The sequence below is a fragment of the Molothrus aeneus genome, chromosome 3 (genome assembly GCF_037042795.1).
Source record: "Molothrus aeneus isolate 106 chromosome 3, BPBGC_Maene_1.0, whole genome shotgun sequence".
NCBI lineage: Eukaryota > Metazoa > Chordata > Aves > Passeriformes > Icteridae > Molothrus > Molothrus aeneus.
In genome coordinates this window covers 54,949,405-54,967,872 of record NC_089648.1, presented here as the reverse complement: position 1 = coordinate 54,967,872, position 18,468 = coordinate 54,949,405, and the positions used below count along the sequence as shown (strand labels likewise).

Below are 18,468 nucleotides of genomic sequence, written 5' to 3'. Positions count from 1 at the left end.
GGGATGAATATTTTTAGTTTTTAAGAGCTTTTAAGAAGCTACTAATATTTGATTTATTTCTCAAGGTCTCTGAAATATGTAAAGAAAATGTGACACTAAAACACCAGGTTGCTGCTCTTCAAGAAGCTGTGAATGTCCATGAGGTGGAGTCTAAAGCTAACAGAGAAACTATCATGAGACTGGTTTCCGAAGTGGCCAAGGAGCAGAAAAAGGCAGCAGGACACTACCAAGACATGGAAAAACTTAGTAAGGTACATAATTGCATGGCATGTATGCTTGTCTGGTTTTCAAATGTTTTCAAATTAATTTTCAATAGGAATTGCATGAGAAAAAATTATGTTGATTAGGGTCTTTCCTAAAAAGGACATTTTTCTAAGGTCATTTTCAACTTTTTGAAAGTGAGATACGAAGATTAAACAATAACAATTTGTAAAATAGATCTGAGGTAGATTTGATGGCTTTCAATGCTGTTTGCAAATTTCTGTTTTTGCTGTCTTCTTAGTGTTATAACCTTTGTGCTTGCACAAACATGTAAATAAATTAATGTGTATATTGTTAATATCTCAGGCACAAGTATGAAGTGGTGAAAAATGCTTTTTAAAGTAATATTTATTTGATACTGCAAGTCTTCTGAGAATTTTTCGACTCAGTTTTACAAAAATTCTAATGAGAAATTAAAAGGAATTGATTGGACACTATTCTTTCTCTTAAAGCACTGGCAGGTTAAGTGTTTTGGCTTCCATACACCCTAGATTATCTTTTCACTGCATTATAAATTTGTATTTCATAACCATAGCCCAAAAGTTGTAGCAATACAATGGCTCTTGCAGGAGAGCAAGAAGTTTCACTGTTGGGAAGCCTTAGAGGAAATCTGTGCAGCAGGACGGATGGTCAGATGAGAAATGTAAGTTAAGTTGTAGGTCAGGTATTCCAAATTCACCTAGCTATGATTGAATTGCTCCAGGAGCACTCCCCATTAAGAGTTGGTATATTTCAAAGGATGGATGAACAAAGTGCATTTCTGTAGAAATTTTCCTTATTGCTCTGCACTTTGGATGATGTCTGTGGAAAGGAAGCAGTTTAGTGAAGCCAGAATGAAGATTTCCTGCAGGTGAAATAGAGCAGTTAAAGCTGATGGCCAGAACGTGAGAAAATAAGAAAGTCAGACTGCCAAATGCATAGCTGAGTTGTGTGTGATTGAGTTTGTAGGAATTTTTAACATAAAGACAACCCTGTGCAAGTGAGCTTTCCAAAGTAGTACAGCATTTTCCCCACCCCTGGCATTCCTCTTTTCCTGAAGAAGAGACACCCACCCTCCACTTTGAAGGATCTAGTGTTCTGATCTGGTTGTAAGCAAAATACTTAGGAGATGAGAAATAGCTGGCAGCCTGCTCTGGAAAAGAAAGAATTTGTGCGTAAGATAAATGTAAGTACTGCAAGGGTAATAAATTTTTATTACTGGTGAAAATAGTTCTTACCAAACTGTGTGCAATTTTCTAAGACTCAATGGAACAGAGAGAGAGCCTGCACCAAAAACTTACATAGGTCCTTTTTGCGAACATTTTGTTTTCATGCTTCACTTCAAACACAGGTGTGTGAGGAAGAACAGAGTGTAGTTTTCTCAGTAAACCAGAATCAGGAGATGTTTTAAATCAAGATCAGGGCTCCATTTGTGGCTTGTTTTTCAAGTTTACTCTGACTCTGAAAACATTTACCAAGTTGAGCTGTTTTCTGAAAAATATTTTCCTATCGTTATTTTGCATGTGCCAAATACATAATTTATTTAACCAATTTTACAGAAATATCTTTCTAAATTATTAGCATTGCCTTTCAAAAGCATTGCCTTTGAAAAGCCCCATCTGCATAGAGGCTGCAGATTCCTCCAGTGCAATTTCAGTTTAGCAACTCAGATTTGCAGACACTGAGTAAATCTATTGAGGAGGTTTTGCGTTCACAAAATCATATGAAGAAGTTCAGTCCTGAAAAAGAAAGCAAAAGGCAAAAAATGCTTTGTGTCCTCACATGTGAAGTGTGGGATCCTCTGTTCCCTTGATGGGTGTGTGGCTTGGTTACAGGAGGGGCACCAGTGGCATAAGCCAGTCTGCCTTCACCAAGTACCTCATGCAGCACAATTTAAGCACATGAAAGGAGCTGCATGTGCTGCGACATGTTCCCCTGTCAAGGTGAGAAGCAGAAATCCATACTGCTCCTGTGCCAGAAGACTCATACTTGGTTGAGTGTTTCTGGGCTGGTTTTGGACTTAATTAATGGAATTGCCTGTAGCTGAATTTACCCAGCAAAGGCTGAGTACAAGTGACTCTTGCTTGCACGTACCAGCAGCTCTCAGGGTCAAACATTTTGGCCATCTTCACTATTTCCCCCAATTTTCTCTTAAAATTCTTCCTGAGTGTATAGAGAGCATCACACTGTTCTGTCTGTCATCTCCACCAAGATTTGGCCATCACACTGTTCCCTGCCACCCCTCTGAATAATTGCCTATTTTAATTGCCAGGTAGTTCTCCACTCCCATTCCTTAGGAATTCTATGAATTCCTTCTCTTGATCAGGTGCTTTTTTTTTTTTTTTAATGTCCCAAGAGGAAGTAGCTTCCTCTATGCAAAAATTCTTACTGAATAAAATGAAAGCCAGTTAATTCCATTTTAAGGCTAATATATTTAAAATATTCTTTAGCATGTTTAATACTTGAGTATTTGTTGCAGTTAGCTGGGCTTCATTTGAGGAACATTAACAAGTGAACAATCATTTTATCTGTTCCCCTCTCAGTCTCCATGCGTGACAATATCAAGCAGCAGAGAGTAAAAGCCAATAATTCCTGAAGCTAATAAAAGTAAAAAAACCCAAACATTCAAGAAGCTGTTTTTTTCTAATCCATTACTTTTATTTATTTCTGAATATATTCTTCTATTTGTTTCTGAATTTCTCATGCTTCTGATAGAATATTGCAAGATTTTGCTTCTTGAAATCTGTAAATATTGTGCATACCTTTATTATGGCTGCATTCAATATCAAATTTGCATTTGATGAAAAACAACTTTTAAATCCTGCCCAGATTTCTAGACTGAGGACCAGAATACCCAAACTTTCTTTCTGTATTTCCAGAGAGTGATTACTGATTATGCTAATAATAATTAGAGAATTATAACATTCTTTGAGAGTGTCTATAGGTCTTCTAAAATGTCTTATTTACTCTAAGCAAGTTTCTTTTTAATATTTAATAAATTCCTCTATTGTATTTACCTAAGATATAGAAGAGGATGCATATATTCTTCCAGATTAATTTAAATACAGCATTGCCACAGATAAACCACAAGAACTAGTAAACCTTCTTGTTCTGTTTCACATTTTTGCTGATGGTTCAACCTGGAAATATTTGTGATTTCCCCCTGAAGTGCTATTTTAAACATTTGTTTTGCAAAGATGTGCACTGTGCAAAACCTTTAAAGAACATACTTGAAATGTATGCAAGCAATTTTAATTAATACAAATGTATCTGCATGTACTACTGATGCAAAATTAACCAAGAAAATACTCTACAGTATTCAATATTGGCTTATATTGTTATGTTAATGAACAAAATAGAGCTAAGTAGTTTCTAATCAATATAAACATATTAAAATAAAATCCATTTATGAAAAGAGTTAATTAAAATATGAAAACCTTATTTAAGGACTTTGATTGGACTTGAGAAACATGGCTACGTTTTGAATATACCAAAATACTTAGATTGTAGGAGAGACAGCCAAATGATTTTAGGTTTTTCTTGTCCCAACAGATAAATACAGGAATGAGTTTCTCAGAACCTGGATTTTTTTTGTTTGTTTGTTTTTGTTTATAAGATGTCATTAAAAAAATATTAGAGGCAGGTTTCAGCAGGAATCACAGATATTTCCAGACTGAATTATTTGAGAAGAGAGGAGATAAGAGCAAACTAGCTTGCAATCCTTCTGGTATTAACAGTAGTAACTGGAGGTGCAGCTGGTGTAAGAATTGATCTGGAAAATACCTGCATTCTTTTAATACCTTATTATTACTGTTAATGTAATCTGGGCTCTTTTTTGTATATGTATACATAGTTGAATTTAGTATATTGAGAGCATGCTGCTGATTGGGGTGTCAGTATTAATAGAATCATGGAATTATTTGGGTTGGAAAGGACCTGTAAATTCATGGAGTCCAACTGTTAACCCAGCACTGCCAAACCTGCCACTAAACCATGTCCCTAAGTATCCTGTATACAGTATCCTGTATCCTAATATCCTATATATCCCTAAGTATATCTCCAGGGGTGGTGACTCCACCACTTACTTCCCTGGGCAGCCTGTTCCAATGCTTCATAGCCCTTTTGATGAAGAATATTTTCCTAATATCCAATCTAAACCTCCCCTGGCCACGATTCAGGGCCATTTCCTATGTTTCTTAACTGGGAGAAGAAATTGACCCCCACCTGGCTCCAGCCTCCTTCCAGGCAGTTGTAGAGAGTGATAAGGTCTCCCTTGAGCCTCCTCCAGTTTAAACACCTCCAGCTCCTCCAGGTCCTCCTCATCAGACTTGTGCTTCAGACCTGTAACCAGCTCCACTGCCCTTCTCTGGACACCAGAGCACCTCAGTGTCCTTCCTGAGCTGAGGGGCCCAAAAGAAAACACAGGGCTCAAGGTATGGCCTCACCAGTGCTGAGTACAGGGGGACAATCCCTGCCCTGCTCCTGCTGGCCACACCATTGCTGAGCCAGGCCAGGATGCCATCAGCCTTCTTGGCCACCTGGGCACAGCTGGGTCATGCTCAGCTGCTGTTTACCAGCACCCCCAGGTGCTTTTATGCCTGGCAGTTTCCTAGCCACTGTTTGGTGGCTTGTACTTCTTTATTTTAGACTTTGATCTTTTTAATAAACTATGTTTGTTTTCAGATGTTCACAATTTAACAAGATGGTGATTAGGTAAGCTCCCTTGTACTGGCAAACCATTTTAGCACTGCCTTTCTGAAAGGAAAAATACACACTGCTGAAAACGGTAATTGAAATAAATGACTCTTTATTCTTTGTTGTAATTACCATAATGTAGTTCTGAGCACAGGTGGGAATTTTCTATTAAGAGGACATGTCTAGAATAAAAAAGAGAAATTGGCAAGGAATCAGGCCAACATTTGTTTCTAAAACAATTCTAAAATTACTTTAGAAATGTGAAATAACAAATAATTTCCTAAATGACAGGGGTTGTTTTTATTTATGCTTTTGTATGTTTGCCTTTTCACTACTATTAAAAATTTTAGTGGTTTTAGTATCGTATTTTTATATTTTATTTACTAAAAGTATCCTGCAAACTCCTTTTTTTTGGCCATCTTCCCTGCTGATGTACAGAAATGCTCCCAGATTTTACTGCTTGATTGGCAGGTATACCATTAGTACAAATGACATGCTATGCTCCACAGCAAGCACACACAGACCCTTGAGTAATCACCATATTCATAACTGCTCAGGAACAGTTCTCTAACTCCAGTGTGCACAACCTTAACTCATATCAGTCCACTTACTGAGCCTCTACTTATCACTGAGACCTCCGGGGCAATCCAGTCCCCCTCTGTAAATATTCCATCCTCTGTAGTAATTTTTGTCATGTGTGGAATAATATTCTTTCCCATTTGTTCTTCTCAATCAATAAATGCCCTGAGAAATGAAGACCTAGTCTTTGCTGTACTTTTAGTTGGTCTTGCTGCAAATATTTTTCCTGTATATGTATGTGTAAGCACTCTTAATATTGGTATTGTGGGGAAAGGAGAGACACACAATATTCTTTATGTTTAGATGGTTATTTTTCTTTATTTTTTCTGTCATAATTTGTTTTGGTGTCATGGGTCAGGATGCACAATTCTTTCTGTCTGGTCTGACCTGTTAGGTCAATATTTATATACAAATGATATAGATACATATGTACTGGCTATATTTTATTCCTTCCCGTCCAAGCCTTGGTTTGTCTGGTCCCTCACTTCTCATTTCTGTGAATAAATAATCTCAGGAATTTCTGTCACATAAACTTTTTGTGAGATAAACTGATCTCAGAGGTCACCTCTTATCACCGTGTTCAGGAATTGTGTCTCTGGTTTTGGTCAGCTCTGAATTGTCAGGCAGTTGGAGTTGATCGTCACTGCAGGTCCCTTCCAACTGAAATATTCTGTTCTATCCCATCCTTTCCTCTCTCAGTTTTAGTACTTTGGCTTTATTTGTGATGCATCTTTTTCACTGCTTGTTTTTCAGGCCATATTGTCTGGATGGAAAAGTAAGATTTCAATAGTTTTACAAAAAAAAATTGGTTTCATTCACCTGAAAATTTTATTTATGTATTCCTTTTTGCAAACGAATATAAGGGGTTAGTCTTTAGTGTGATTACAGCAGACTTAAGGTTTTCATCAATTTCAGTGGCAGTTCCCCTATGAGACCCTTATGTTGAGCAAGTATCAGGAATATGGGTCCTAGTTTCTCTGTCTACAGTACCTGCTCCTGAGTTAATTTTTAATTAATTAATTCCTTAATTTGTGTGTTGTGGAGAGGGTTTATAACTGATTCTAAAAAAATCTTGTTTAATTTTTCATGCATTTTAGGATCTTGACAGGGCTATAATAAAGAGGCAGAGTTTAGAGATGGAGAACAGAAACCTCCAAGAGAAACTGACTGTTAACCAGAAAGCTTTGGACACCTCAAAGCAGGAGCTGCACAAGCTGAAGAAATCTTCCAGTGAGTTAGATGCAAGCTTGAAGAGTAGCAGAGAAGAGGCCAGGACTGCTCAGAGCTCTTTAGAGGCTTTTAAAGAAGAAATTGCTGCCCTGCTCAGCTGTGGGTCTGCAATAGTTAAGTCTTCTGAGAAGGCCATTTTGGAGAGGATCCAAGAAATAAATTGCAAAGAGAAGAATAAAGAAATAGTAAGTCAGCGACTACTGCACTTGCCCAATGTGTGTATTTATTCTGTTTGGGTTCTGTTTAATTTTATTCATCTGGTAGAGTGTTGGTTCTTTCTGCTTAGGTTTTGGAATTACAGAAAACTTTAATTTTGCTGTCTATTTATTTAAGTTAATAGGGGAAAAGCATCCATGTTTTACTAAACAGGAAGAGTTCAGAAATTAAGGTAATAATAGATTATGTTAAGAAGAAAAGACTTGGAGTGGTCTTTCAGTTGCAACATTGAAATTTGGTTTCTGTGCCAGCAGACATCAAAAGTGGCTATTGGGTTGCTATGATTTAGTAAAACCTGTGAACAAGTATGGATTTGCTGCTACAATGGTGACTTCAAGAACTGACTTCTTTCTCAAAGCAAATATGATTGATGAGTTGCCACAGGCAACTTCTTTCCCTCCAATCCTAAAAACCTGCACCTAAAAATAAAGATTCTTTTTACACTTACATCTAAACATTATTCAGCATCCAAAGAAGGCAAAAGGAAGTCTCTGGCTTGAGGCATTTGGGCTGGTGGTTTGCAAAGGTGTGTTTGAATGTGTAGATAGAGAAGGGACAGCTCAGGAGGAAGGTGAATCAGAATGCCAGGAAAAACCAACTTTAATATTCTTGCTAGATTTTGAAATTCTAGCATCTCTTGCTAATGTGAGCAGCAAATGGTTTTGTATTCTGTCCAAGGCTGGAAATAGTTCTTGAAAATATTCTGTGAATTTTGGTGAGGTACTAAAAAAAAAACAAACCAAAACAAAAACAACAACAACAAAAACCACAAAAAAACCCAAAACCGAAAACAAAACAAAAAAAAACACAAAAAAAACCATAACAAAAACCCATGCCATTGTCCTTCTTGCCTACCTGAGCACATTGTTGGCTCAGTTTCAGCCAGCTGTTCACCAGCAGCCACACACCCTTTTCCACCACGCAGCTTCCCAGCCTCTCTGCCCAGCCTGCAGCAATGTTGTGACCCAAGGGCAGGACCTGGCACTTGGAACTGGCACTTTGCCTTGTTGAACTTCATACATTGGCATCAGCCCATTGATCCAGCCTGCACGGATCCCTCTGCAGAGCCCTCCTACCCTCCTGCAGATCCATACTCTGACCCTGCTTTGTGTCACATGTAAAATGGTTGTCGTCTGAAATTATCTAGTAGCCACATTAAAACAAAAAGCAGGAAAGGGGTTTTTATTTTGCAGGTTGACTGCTCAAGCTGCATTAGTCCTAGGAATGAGAAGTTGTAGAGGTCAGAACTGCAGGACCAAAAATGCAGCCTTTATAAAATGATGGATTAGGCATGGGTGGGTAACAAGGCTGAAACCTTATTTTAGGAAATGCCTACCTTGTGGGTTGTCCCTAAGTCAAGGATGAAAGTTACACCATGATGCCCCAGGATCATAAAATGACAGCTTCTACTCTGCTTCTGTGGTATAGTCCTTCACTTTCTCATGGATTTTATGGATCTTTGAAGCCTCTAAAACCCCCTCTGCAGCCTGATAAAGAGGCTCTAGGTTCCCTGGCAGTAGTGCATCTGAACAAATTCTTGTTCCTGTTGGCTGATGTGAAATGCAAAACAGCATAAAATATGTTTGTGGGTTCTTGCAGATTTATTATTGTTTAGTGTTGTCTACTGCACAAGCATCAGTAATTTCTCAGTGGTTTTAGGCAAGTTGGGGGCAAACTGTATTTAATTGCAGTTTGAGTTGGAAACCTTTCAGTGCCATTAAAATGAATGAGAGCTCTGTATACTTACTGTTAATTTTATTAACAGGAACCAACAAGATGTTTAAAATTAAGAGGCTGCTTGGAGATTAGTGCCTGAACACTGAGTTTCAAATGCACTATAGTTAACTATATGTAACCAAATAATTATATGACATTAAGAAGAATACAGAGGGAAACAAGCAACTTGGTGTATAGAACTGCCTTTCAGTATTTGGCAGTAGTGTAAACAGATGCTTTAAAGTATTTAATTTATAAATACTTTACAATTTAATATCCATTGCATTATATGCAGGTGTTGTAAAGTTAACAATGAAGAATTAGAAATTTTTTCAAAATTGTTCTAATTGCTTGTTTTGAGATTTTATCCTTTTATCCTTGGGCTCTGGCTAGATTACAGAAATTATTATTACTAATATTTTTTAAAGCACAATCTTTTGAACACTGCTTAACAGTTACCAGTTGAGAAACACTCCTCTGAGACCTAATTATCCATACCTACATTCTCCCCTACATGCTGCATGTATTTTCTAAATAACTTATATCCTTTTTCTAATCAACTCCTCAATCGAATAGTGATTTCTTTGGCCTATTTCAAGGAATGATAGCTGACTACCAAGTATTGCTGCTGCGCCCACATCTTTGGAAACTTTGTGTCTGAATTACTTTGTATTGATTTTTTAATACAAAGTAATTGTATTTGATTCGTCTTATTTATAGTATCTGCTGTTCATTTTTGGGTGTCTCCACTTCTACAATTTTTTGCTGGTGGTTACAGATTTTTCTTTTTGACTTTTTAAAGGCATATATTTTAAAGATAGATATTTTGCCCTATTTTTAATAATTTGGTGATTTATCTTTCATATCCTTCTAGCATTTCCCACCTAACCCCATATGCTTTGTTGTTTTGCTTGCTCCCTAGATGGTATCTCAGCTTGAAACACAATTAGCTAAATTGACTAAAGCTTTGGAAAATCAGACCAGATTGTACCATGAAGCCCTGGAGAGGAGCAGGAAAGCTGAAAAATGTTCTGAGAATTTCCACGATCAACTGAAGCACTTGGAAGAGGAATTATTAAATGGAGACCTGATGCAAGATGGTTTGAAGCTTGAGAAACAAAAAGTAGTTGCACACATTATTTACTTTTGAATGGAAGTCACTAAAGGCAGAGGCACAGCTCATTGTATTACTTTGGTCTACTGGAGCAGTGCAAGTAATGTGAAATAGCAAAGTCAGGTGTAGGGAGTAATAATACCTTTTCTTTGACCAACAATTGGAAGATGTAGCTAAGCTTTTGAATTCATTACTGTGAAACAAAACAAACAAAAAAACCTGACTCCCCCCCCCCCGCCCAAAAAAACCCCAAACAAACCCACCAAGCAAAAAAAACCCCAAAACTAAACTAAACCCCAAAACCAGTTTAAAAGAAGTCCCTGTCAATACCCCATCAGAAGTCCTTCAATTATTCTTTGATCTCAAAATTTCTCTCATCTTTATATCTTTCTCTAAAACATAATATGGTCTGCAATCTCTCAAGATCTTATCTTGTGTCTTTGATTCTTTTATATTATTAGGCAATTATGACTACTAGGGTTTTTTGTCTAATTCTATGAATGAACACACTGTTAGCCTATAACTCATTCACATACCAAAGAGTTTGAAAAATGACATAGTACCTGGAAAGCCAAACGCTACAGCTATGAAAAGCAAAGTTGCAGCATGTTGCCAGGCCAGGATTAGTGCTTAGAGGAATCAACAGTTTTGTGCTATTTGTTTTGTCTTAGACTATGATAAAATAACTTTTTTGAATGAGGCATCCATCACATTGGGAGAAAACTAGAAAAAGGAGCTGTTCCTTCCGCTTTGCTTCCTTTGTGAATAACGTCTGGCCCTAGATTCTTAAATTATTCTCTACAATTTGCTGCAATGATTTTTTTGCAATTTTTTTCCTGTCAATGAGTAACTGCAGTGCTTGTCTCTGCTGCTGCTGTTTTTAATTATTTGAATCAGAAATATCATGAAACAAAAAGGTATTCTTGGTAATGAACAAATGGTGAAACTGTTTTGTTGGTGTTTTGGGGTTTTTTTTCTTTTTATTTATTTTGTTGGTTCTGTGCAAAGATAATGGTTTACACCAGAAGTAAGAAGAGACAAAGGGAAAGAGTTCTTAGCGAGGAGGGTTTTGGATTTTGCAAGAGAAGCTCATTGAGAGCAAGAGACTAAAGCAATTTTTAAAGAGCAGGATGAAAGAAGGAAAAATTGGATTAAATGCTATTAGATATCTGTATGTATTCGCATCAGTAAACCAGATGGAGATGCAATTAAAACAACCTTAAAAGCAATTTGTAAACCAGTAAATTATCTCTTGCTGTTTCAAAGAAGGGCTGAAGGCTGATGCAGGTGTTAACCTGCATCTCCTCAGACTACATCTTATGTCATTCAGGGCACCACTGGTTCCAGTTCCCTCTGTTTGGAAGCTCAAGTATGGGGCAATCCCAGCACTTGCAGCATTAGTTAGGACACAGCTGCCCATTCTGACTTCTCCCTGCCCATGCACGGCCATGTAAAACAACAGAGCTCCAGAGAGGAACTGGAGTCAGAAGCAGGGACCTGCCTGTTGCTGCAGAGAAGCAAAGCCCAATTTTTCTTGCTAAGAAGATAAATACAGTAGATCTAGGGATTTTTGGACAAAGTAAGTGTTGACTAAGAAAAGGACATATGGAGAATTTGCAGTTGTGTCAGGAGTGTGCCCAATTACACCCTTTCAGTATACTATTTCTTGTAGTGTACTTGTACATATTGTTGGCTGACACTATAGTGGAGATTGCTTTTAAATTGTACTTCACGACTTTCAATGAAATTTTATTATTCTTCTGCCCACTTTCCCACATCTCAGTATCTGAAATTTCTGGAGCAACTTAATGAGAAGATGAAGCTGGACAGTCTAGCAGCAGAGGTTGGATTTGATATGGCCATGGATGTGATTCTGGCCCGGGTAGAGCAGTTGGTGAAACTGGAAGGGGATGCAGTGGTTGAGAACAAGACTGTGGCATACAGCCTCAGAAGGAAGGTATGCAAAAAGACATACCATTCAAAGATAAACATATGGCTGTGTTTCTGTAGTGGCTTGCTAGAGGCAGCAGACTGAATATATGTGCAAGGAATTTCAAAGATATCCATGATGTAAAAAGACGATAGTGAATGTTTGCAAACTGTGCAAAAAGACTGCATATTGAAATAACTAAACCAACCCGTCAGTTGAATGTGGTACTGCTTTTCACAACTTCTTAGGAAAAAAACAATGAATGGATGTTTATATCTGTATATTTTACTACTTTTTAGTATGCATTTATAGTTCTGTAAACAACTGCCAGTAATATTTAAATCTAAAGGGATCTGCCAAGGAGGGAGGCACATTACACAAACTTCTCTAGAAACTGGTAGGGTCTTGGTTGTACTTCACCAAGAATTGCAACATTTCCAACAAGAACTGTTCCTTCATGCAGTTGTTCCTACAGGAACAAAGCTGTTCAAATTTGGTCAAACAACCCTCTGTCATCCTGTTATGACATAGGGAAATCTTTTGGGTTCAGGCTTGTCAGATTGGTATAGAGCTGTGAATTGGGTCTGTTTGAGGTTTAAAACAATAGAGAAGCACAATGAATTTGTAATACAAGGAGTATCAAGTTAGGGTATATATGTTGATACTTCTTCACAAAGTTTTCAAGAGAGGAAAAGGAGTTCAGGTTATAAATGCAACATGAGGATTAAATTTGCAATTATGTAGTACCACAGTCTCTCACATTTATTTTTTCAAATGCCCTTGTGTTTGGGAATCAAGTTGAAGGCTCAGAAAGAAAAGCTTGAAAGCAAAGAGCTGCACATGAACCTTCTGCGGCAGAAAATAACCCATCTGGAAGAAGAGAAGCAAGTAAGGGCTGCCTTAGCTGTGGAAAGGGATGAGGCCAATCTCGCTGTCAGAAAGTTACATAAGATGATAGAGAGGCTACAGAAGCAGCTTGATCTGGCAAGGGAAACAAATACTGATCTCAAAGCCAAGCTGTCTGAAACCAGTGAACTTAAGGTGAGTTAAAAGATTACATTTGTACTTCCATCCATTTTTCTATTCCATTTGGATACAGCTGGACTTAATTTAAAATAAATGTGTTCATGGAGAACTGCTCAAATCTAGGTGGCAAAACCAAATATAATACTACAATATTTTACAATTTGTCTTGATATGCTAAGTAGCATCTGCAAAGCACAATGTAAATTTTTGGGCTATTTTTACCAGCAAAACATTTGACAACTCTTTTTAGTACTCTTTCTCCAGGAAAGAGTGTGAACCTTCACTGTGGATTTTCTTTTCTGTCCAGATACCTCTCTTCACAAGAGAGGTATCTCTGTATTCTCTGTGGAGAATTAACTGTCTTTGAAGGAAAAATCTTTTTGTTAATTGTGTTGAAATAGGCCTGTCTCCTTAAATAACTTTTCAGTTCACATGTACATGTGATGATTTAATGAAGAACCCAAAAGAAACCACACTAAAGTGCTTATTTGTGATCACTCCTGATATTTTTACTATTTGCTCAAGTTGGATGAAAAAGTATGACAAATTTAACACTTCCTTATCTTATTGCAGATCAAAACTTTGGAGCAGAACAGAACAATAGAAGAACTCAGTAAGTCTCAAGACAAATTGGAAAGAATGAAAGAAAAAGCTGAGAAACAACTTAGATCTGCCAAATCAGAACTTCTTTTAAAGGACCGTAAAGCTACTGAAGATAGAGAAAAGAACAAAAATATGTTAGAAGCAGTTACCAGTGAGATGAAGGTGCTTAAAACAACCCTTGCAGAACTAGCAAAAAGAGAGAGGCAGGTAGGTGTATAGGTATTTGACAAGTGCTAGGTGTTCCTTAGAGGGTAGGAAAATGGTATATCTGGAGCAGCTACCCAGCTGTGCTTTAAATTGTTCCAAACATGATCAAACAAGGAAATTTTAGCTCACACTTGTGAACCACAGTGACAGTTGTGATTGCAAAGCTATTCTGCAAGTTAAGTTTTGCACGAGAATAATAAATACAGGCATCATTTTCTTTGCTCATCACAAAATATTACATCACCTTTTAGAGAAGTATTAAAATGCTGTAAAATCCTAGCATCTCTCTTAAGGTATGTCTTTTTCCAAATATCATAAGTATAAAACTTACTGACTTCTCATCTGTTTCCTTTTGTTTCTCAGACATTTCATCTCTTGCACTTTCTCTTTTCCAGTTGTAAGAGATTCAACCAGATAAAGTGATAGGATGAAGGAAGCAGCCTCAAGTTGTGCTGGGGGGGGAGGGAGTTTAGACTGGATATTAGGCAAAATTTATTCACTGACAGCATAGTCAGGCATCAGAACAAGCTGCCCAGGGGAGTGGTTGAGTCACCAGTCCTAAAGGTATTTAAAAGACACCTAGACATGGTTTAGTGATGGGCTTGGCAATGCAGGTTAGGAGTTGGACTAGAATCTTAAAGATCCTTTCCAGCCTAATTGATGCAACAAGCCTGTGTTACTGTGTCTAGGCCACAAATTCAAAGAGTGTTGGAAAATACAAGAAACACCCCTCTCTCCCTAGAACTTTATTAGATTTCCCAGCTAAAAATTTTATGGCATATGTTGGCCTTAACAGTGACTCTGGATGAATTTTAAGAATGCTATTTGAGAAAATTAGTCTAGAAAAAATTTTTATTTTTGTGAAGAGAAGACCAACAACCTGGGAGTCTTTTTTTCCCCCCTGGAAATCTTTAACACTGTTTTGTTTTATAACAAAGGTTAGAAGTTTGAAAGGAAGTTTTAATTTCTTCATACATCTCATGAGGAAACAAAGCATCTGGCATAGAGAAGATATTAATTATATGCAGGAAATTATTCCATGGAGTCATACATTGAGTATTGTGCTAAAAGCACAAGTACAAATGTTAACTTTTTACCATCTGAATCCAAGGGGTTTCAAAACACTTGAATATTGTTGGAATATTCGTTGGGCTTTTCTTTTTGGTCTCTTTCTGTTGGAATAAGACCCCTTCTACTTTCTTGTAGTTACAGTGTGAAAATTAAATATAGCATCTGCTTTTTACTTCCTCAAACCCTAAAATCTTGGGTTAATGCTCCAAGTTGCATTAATTTCCTGGTTTTTACTTCTGCTAATTTTACTCACTGAATGGAAGGTGCAAAGAAAATGTAGCAGGAGTGTTGTTGTCTGCAGCATACCTTTGTGTTTGAGTCTTTAGTGCTGTTTATTTCTCTCCTTCATCTGAAAGCTGGATCTTTGCAGAGAGCTGCCTTGATCTTTCAATGTAAAGTCTGTATGGAAACAAATTCCAGGTTTGCTGCCTCTTTATCCTGTCTGTGATCCAGATGTTTAAAAAAAATCTTTACCTTCTGCTAAATACTACTTGCCTAGCACACTGTGAAACGCCTGCATCAGTGACCTCCTGAACTAGTGTAGAATATAATATAATATAATATAATATAATATAATATAATATAATATAATATAATATAATATAATATAATATAATATAATATACAGGAACTTAGGGGTTTTGGTGTAACGTTGTTCCAACATTTGATCCAAGACATCTCATTGCCTAATACAGATAGTTGGGACTGAATTCTCAAATCACAGAATCATGGAATGGGTTGGATTGGAAGGGACCTTAATGATGATCTACTTCCAACACACCTCCCACAGGAAGGGACACCTCCCACTAGACCAGATTGTTCAAAACCCCATTCAGTCTGACCTTGAACACTTCCAGGGATGGGACACCACAAGTTCCCTGCACAAACCTGTTCCAGTGTCTCACCACCCTCCCAGTAAAGAACTTCTTCCTAATATCTAATCTAAATCTCTCTCTTTTAGTTTAAAACCCTTCTCCATTTTCCTCTCCCTGTATATTTGTGTAAAATGTTGCTCTCCCTTTTGTATTTTTTTTGTTTGTTTTTTTGTTTGTTTTTTGGTTTTTTTTGTTTTTTTTTGTTTTTTTTTTGTTTGTTTTTTTTTTTTTTTTTGTTTGTTTTTTTTTTTTGTTTTTTTTTGTTTTTTTTGTAAGCCTCCTTGAAGTCCCGGAAGGCTGTTATAAGGTCTCCCTGGAGCCTTCTCTTCTCCAGGCTGAACAACCCCAGCTCTCTCAGCCCATAGAAGAAGTTCTTCAGCCCTCTGATCATCTCTGTAGTTCTCCTTGGGAACTGTTTAAAGGTCCATGTCTCTCTTGTGCTGAGGACTCCAGACCTCAGCTCTGTTCTGTACTGGTGTGTTTCTGAATCAATGGCAGCTCCTCAGAGTTTGAAACAAACTGCCTTTGGTAAAGTCTTAGAAACTGAGACCTTGTTTTCAGGAAAGCTGCAAACCCTTTTCCTCACAGAGTTAACTGCTTTAGAATTCTGCACAGTGTTCTTGGGGTTGGAGACATTTCAGGACTGTCCATCTTCTCCTTAAGCTTAGCCCTTGGCAGGATTGGTGGAGTGAGAATGTTGCCACATCAGAACATGAGTCCAGTTTCTTAATGGTTCTGATGATTTTGTGGTATTTTGAGTCTCTTTCCTGCTTGGGAATGGGGATCTTGGCATTCAAATAGAGAACAAGAAAAGCATATTTCCTAAAATAGTAACATTTTCCTGTTTTATGTGTTGATAAGGAGTATTAAGGCATTTGTCATTTTGGCTGTGTAATTTATTGTCTGTTCAAGAGGCCTTGAAGTTTGATAATGATACATATCGTGAGCTGAGAAGAGTAAATAAGCAGTGATGACAGCCACTTGTGCATGTCTATCCATTTGGAACTGCAAAGAGAAAGCTGGTGTCTTTAATTAATTACTTTACCAAATACTATTCCTATGACATTTTCAGCAGCTATGCACAGAAGAAAAACAAGCATTTTCTTGAGCTGCATCTTGAATTTGGGCTGTATCCTGATTCAAATCAAAGTCAGACTGCAGGATGTGCCAAAAACTTCCACCTTTCTTCTAACCTCCTCCTTTCTTTTTTCTCAAGAAAGTGCAGGGTAGAGGGGAGGGTTGGCAGATGGTGGTCAAGGACAAGCAACTACCTCTGCTCTGGGAAGTGCCCACCAGAGTTTCCAGTTTGCATAGTTTTTGGTCATCTGGATCAAGTAAGAGTGTGTTTTCCTCAGTTTTTGGAGTTCAGTCAGCAGGGAAGATATGCTTGTGAAAGATACTAAAGAAACACTTGAAAACTGTTTTATGTTTGAGATACTTGACATCTCAGCTGTTTGTGTTTTGTGATTTGATGCATGCCCCAAAGGGCTGTTTCTGCCCTCTTCTGCTCTCTGTATTGAGCAACAGCTGAAATGCCTATATTTAGCCCTGATAACACAAGTGCTTGTGTTTGTACATATGCCTATATGTCCATGTTTTCCCTGACATCTCCTTTGCTACCCATTTGATTTATTCCTTTCTGTTTGCCCTTGCAGCTGGCAGATTTCCGAGAGGTGGTCTCGCGGATGCTGGGCCTCGACATTGCCAGCCTGGCTCTTCCTGACTATGAAATTATTTCACGCCTTGAAGGGCTGATCCACTCCCATCAGCACCACTTCTTCCCCTGTGTCTGCCTCAGAGATGTGGCAAGGACCCCAGAGGAGCAGCAAAGAAACCTCCAGCTTCTTCACTGAACAGAGGTGGAACAAAGTAAAATTTTCTGTTTGCTTCCTTACCTGCTGGACCTCCACAGAAAACAGATCCCTATTTCTGTTCCCTACTCTAGAGACACCAACTAGGGCTGATTTTTAGAACTTCAACAGGGAGTCTGATTGGAATGGGTAGAGTCAAGCCAACAGCCTGGAGATGGCAAACAGAAAATCCCTGGGCAGCTTAATACTTCAGTTATGAAAATGATAGGCAACACATCAACAATGCCCTCAAGTTGCAGTGCAGAGACATTGAAGTCATGGGTCAGCCAAGGTCAGCTCACAGTTTTGAGAAGTTACTGAGAAGTACTGAGAAGTTACTTAAGTGGCATTCCTTGTGTTTTACCTCTAGGTGACAAGGATGAAATCGAGCAGGGGTTGCTCTGCTGCTATTCTTCTTGCCACCTGGGACATCTCTGCATTTTTACACATAAGGGCTTTAGCTTCAAGATAATTGTCTACAAGTTAGATGATTATCTTAATTTTGGAACAATAGATTTTTTTTTCTTCTGTTGGTTTCTTTTGTCTGTTTGTATGGCAAAACAAAAAATTTAATTTTTGCAGCAAGGGCTTTGTCACAGGGTCCCATCACGTGCCTCATATAAATATATTTGGTAAAATTGAGTGTTGGCCTTGGTCATGATGTCTTGAAAAGTTTGCTTCCAGCTGCTATATTCCTTGGGCAATTAATCCACAGTGGCAATTCTTCTGGGTTAATGAAAATTATTTTAGAATTCTTGTTCATTACAGAAAATAGCTGAACTACTAAAGTGTTTATTTTCAGAGAAGTGATGATGAGGTGTACAAAACTACCTCTTAGTAGTAAAAACTGCTTTCTGAGTGTTGTTAAACATCATGATTTTAAAAAAATAAATATAGACAATAAATCTGCTTTAATAGTACATTCAAACTTGATTCTGTGATTTTAGTTTTCTCTTCCCATTATATGTTTTGTATGGTTGTGTAGAACAGTAAAGATGACTTAATTATTTTTGTCTTGACCATTTGTGGGCTTTCTACAGTTTCTCAGCAAATGACGACCCACTCAGTAAAACTGAACACACTATTTTAAGAAAAATGACACTTTTTCAAGTAAGA

The 18,468-nt window shown here is 37.6% G+C and overlaps 1 protein-coding gene across 1 annotated transcript in view; it reads left to right on the top strand.

Annotated features, from left to right (window-relative positions):
* Nucleotides 1-18,067, top strand: part of CCDC170 (coiled-coil domain containing 170) — a 31,019-nt gene extending 12,952 nt beyond the window's left edge. The window contains exons 6-12 of the mRNA XM_066546960.1: nucleotides 66-251; nucleotides 6,612-6,929; nucleotides 9,599-9,799; nucleotides 11,574-11,747; nucleotides 12,519-12,761; nucleotides 13,320-13,556; nucleotides 17,158-18,067. Coding sequence (XP_066403057.1) covers nucleotides 66-251; nucleotides 6,612-6,929; nucleotides 9,599-9,799; nucleotides 11,574-11,747; nucleotides 12,519-12,761; nucleotides 13,320-13,556; nucleotides 17,158-17,355 — 1,557 coding nt within the window. The 3' untranslated portion in view covers nucleotides 17,356-18,067. The remainder of the gene's footprint in view (nucleotides 1-65; nucleotides 252-6,611; nucleotides 6,930-9,598; nucleotides 9,800-11,573; nucleotides 11,748-12,518; nucleotides 12,762-13,319; nucleotides 13,557-17,157) is intronic.
* Nucleotides 18,068-18,468: the final 401 nt, after the last annotated feature.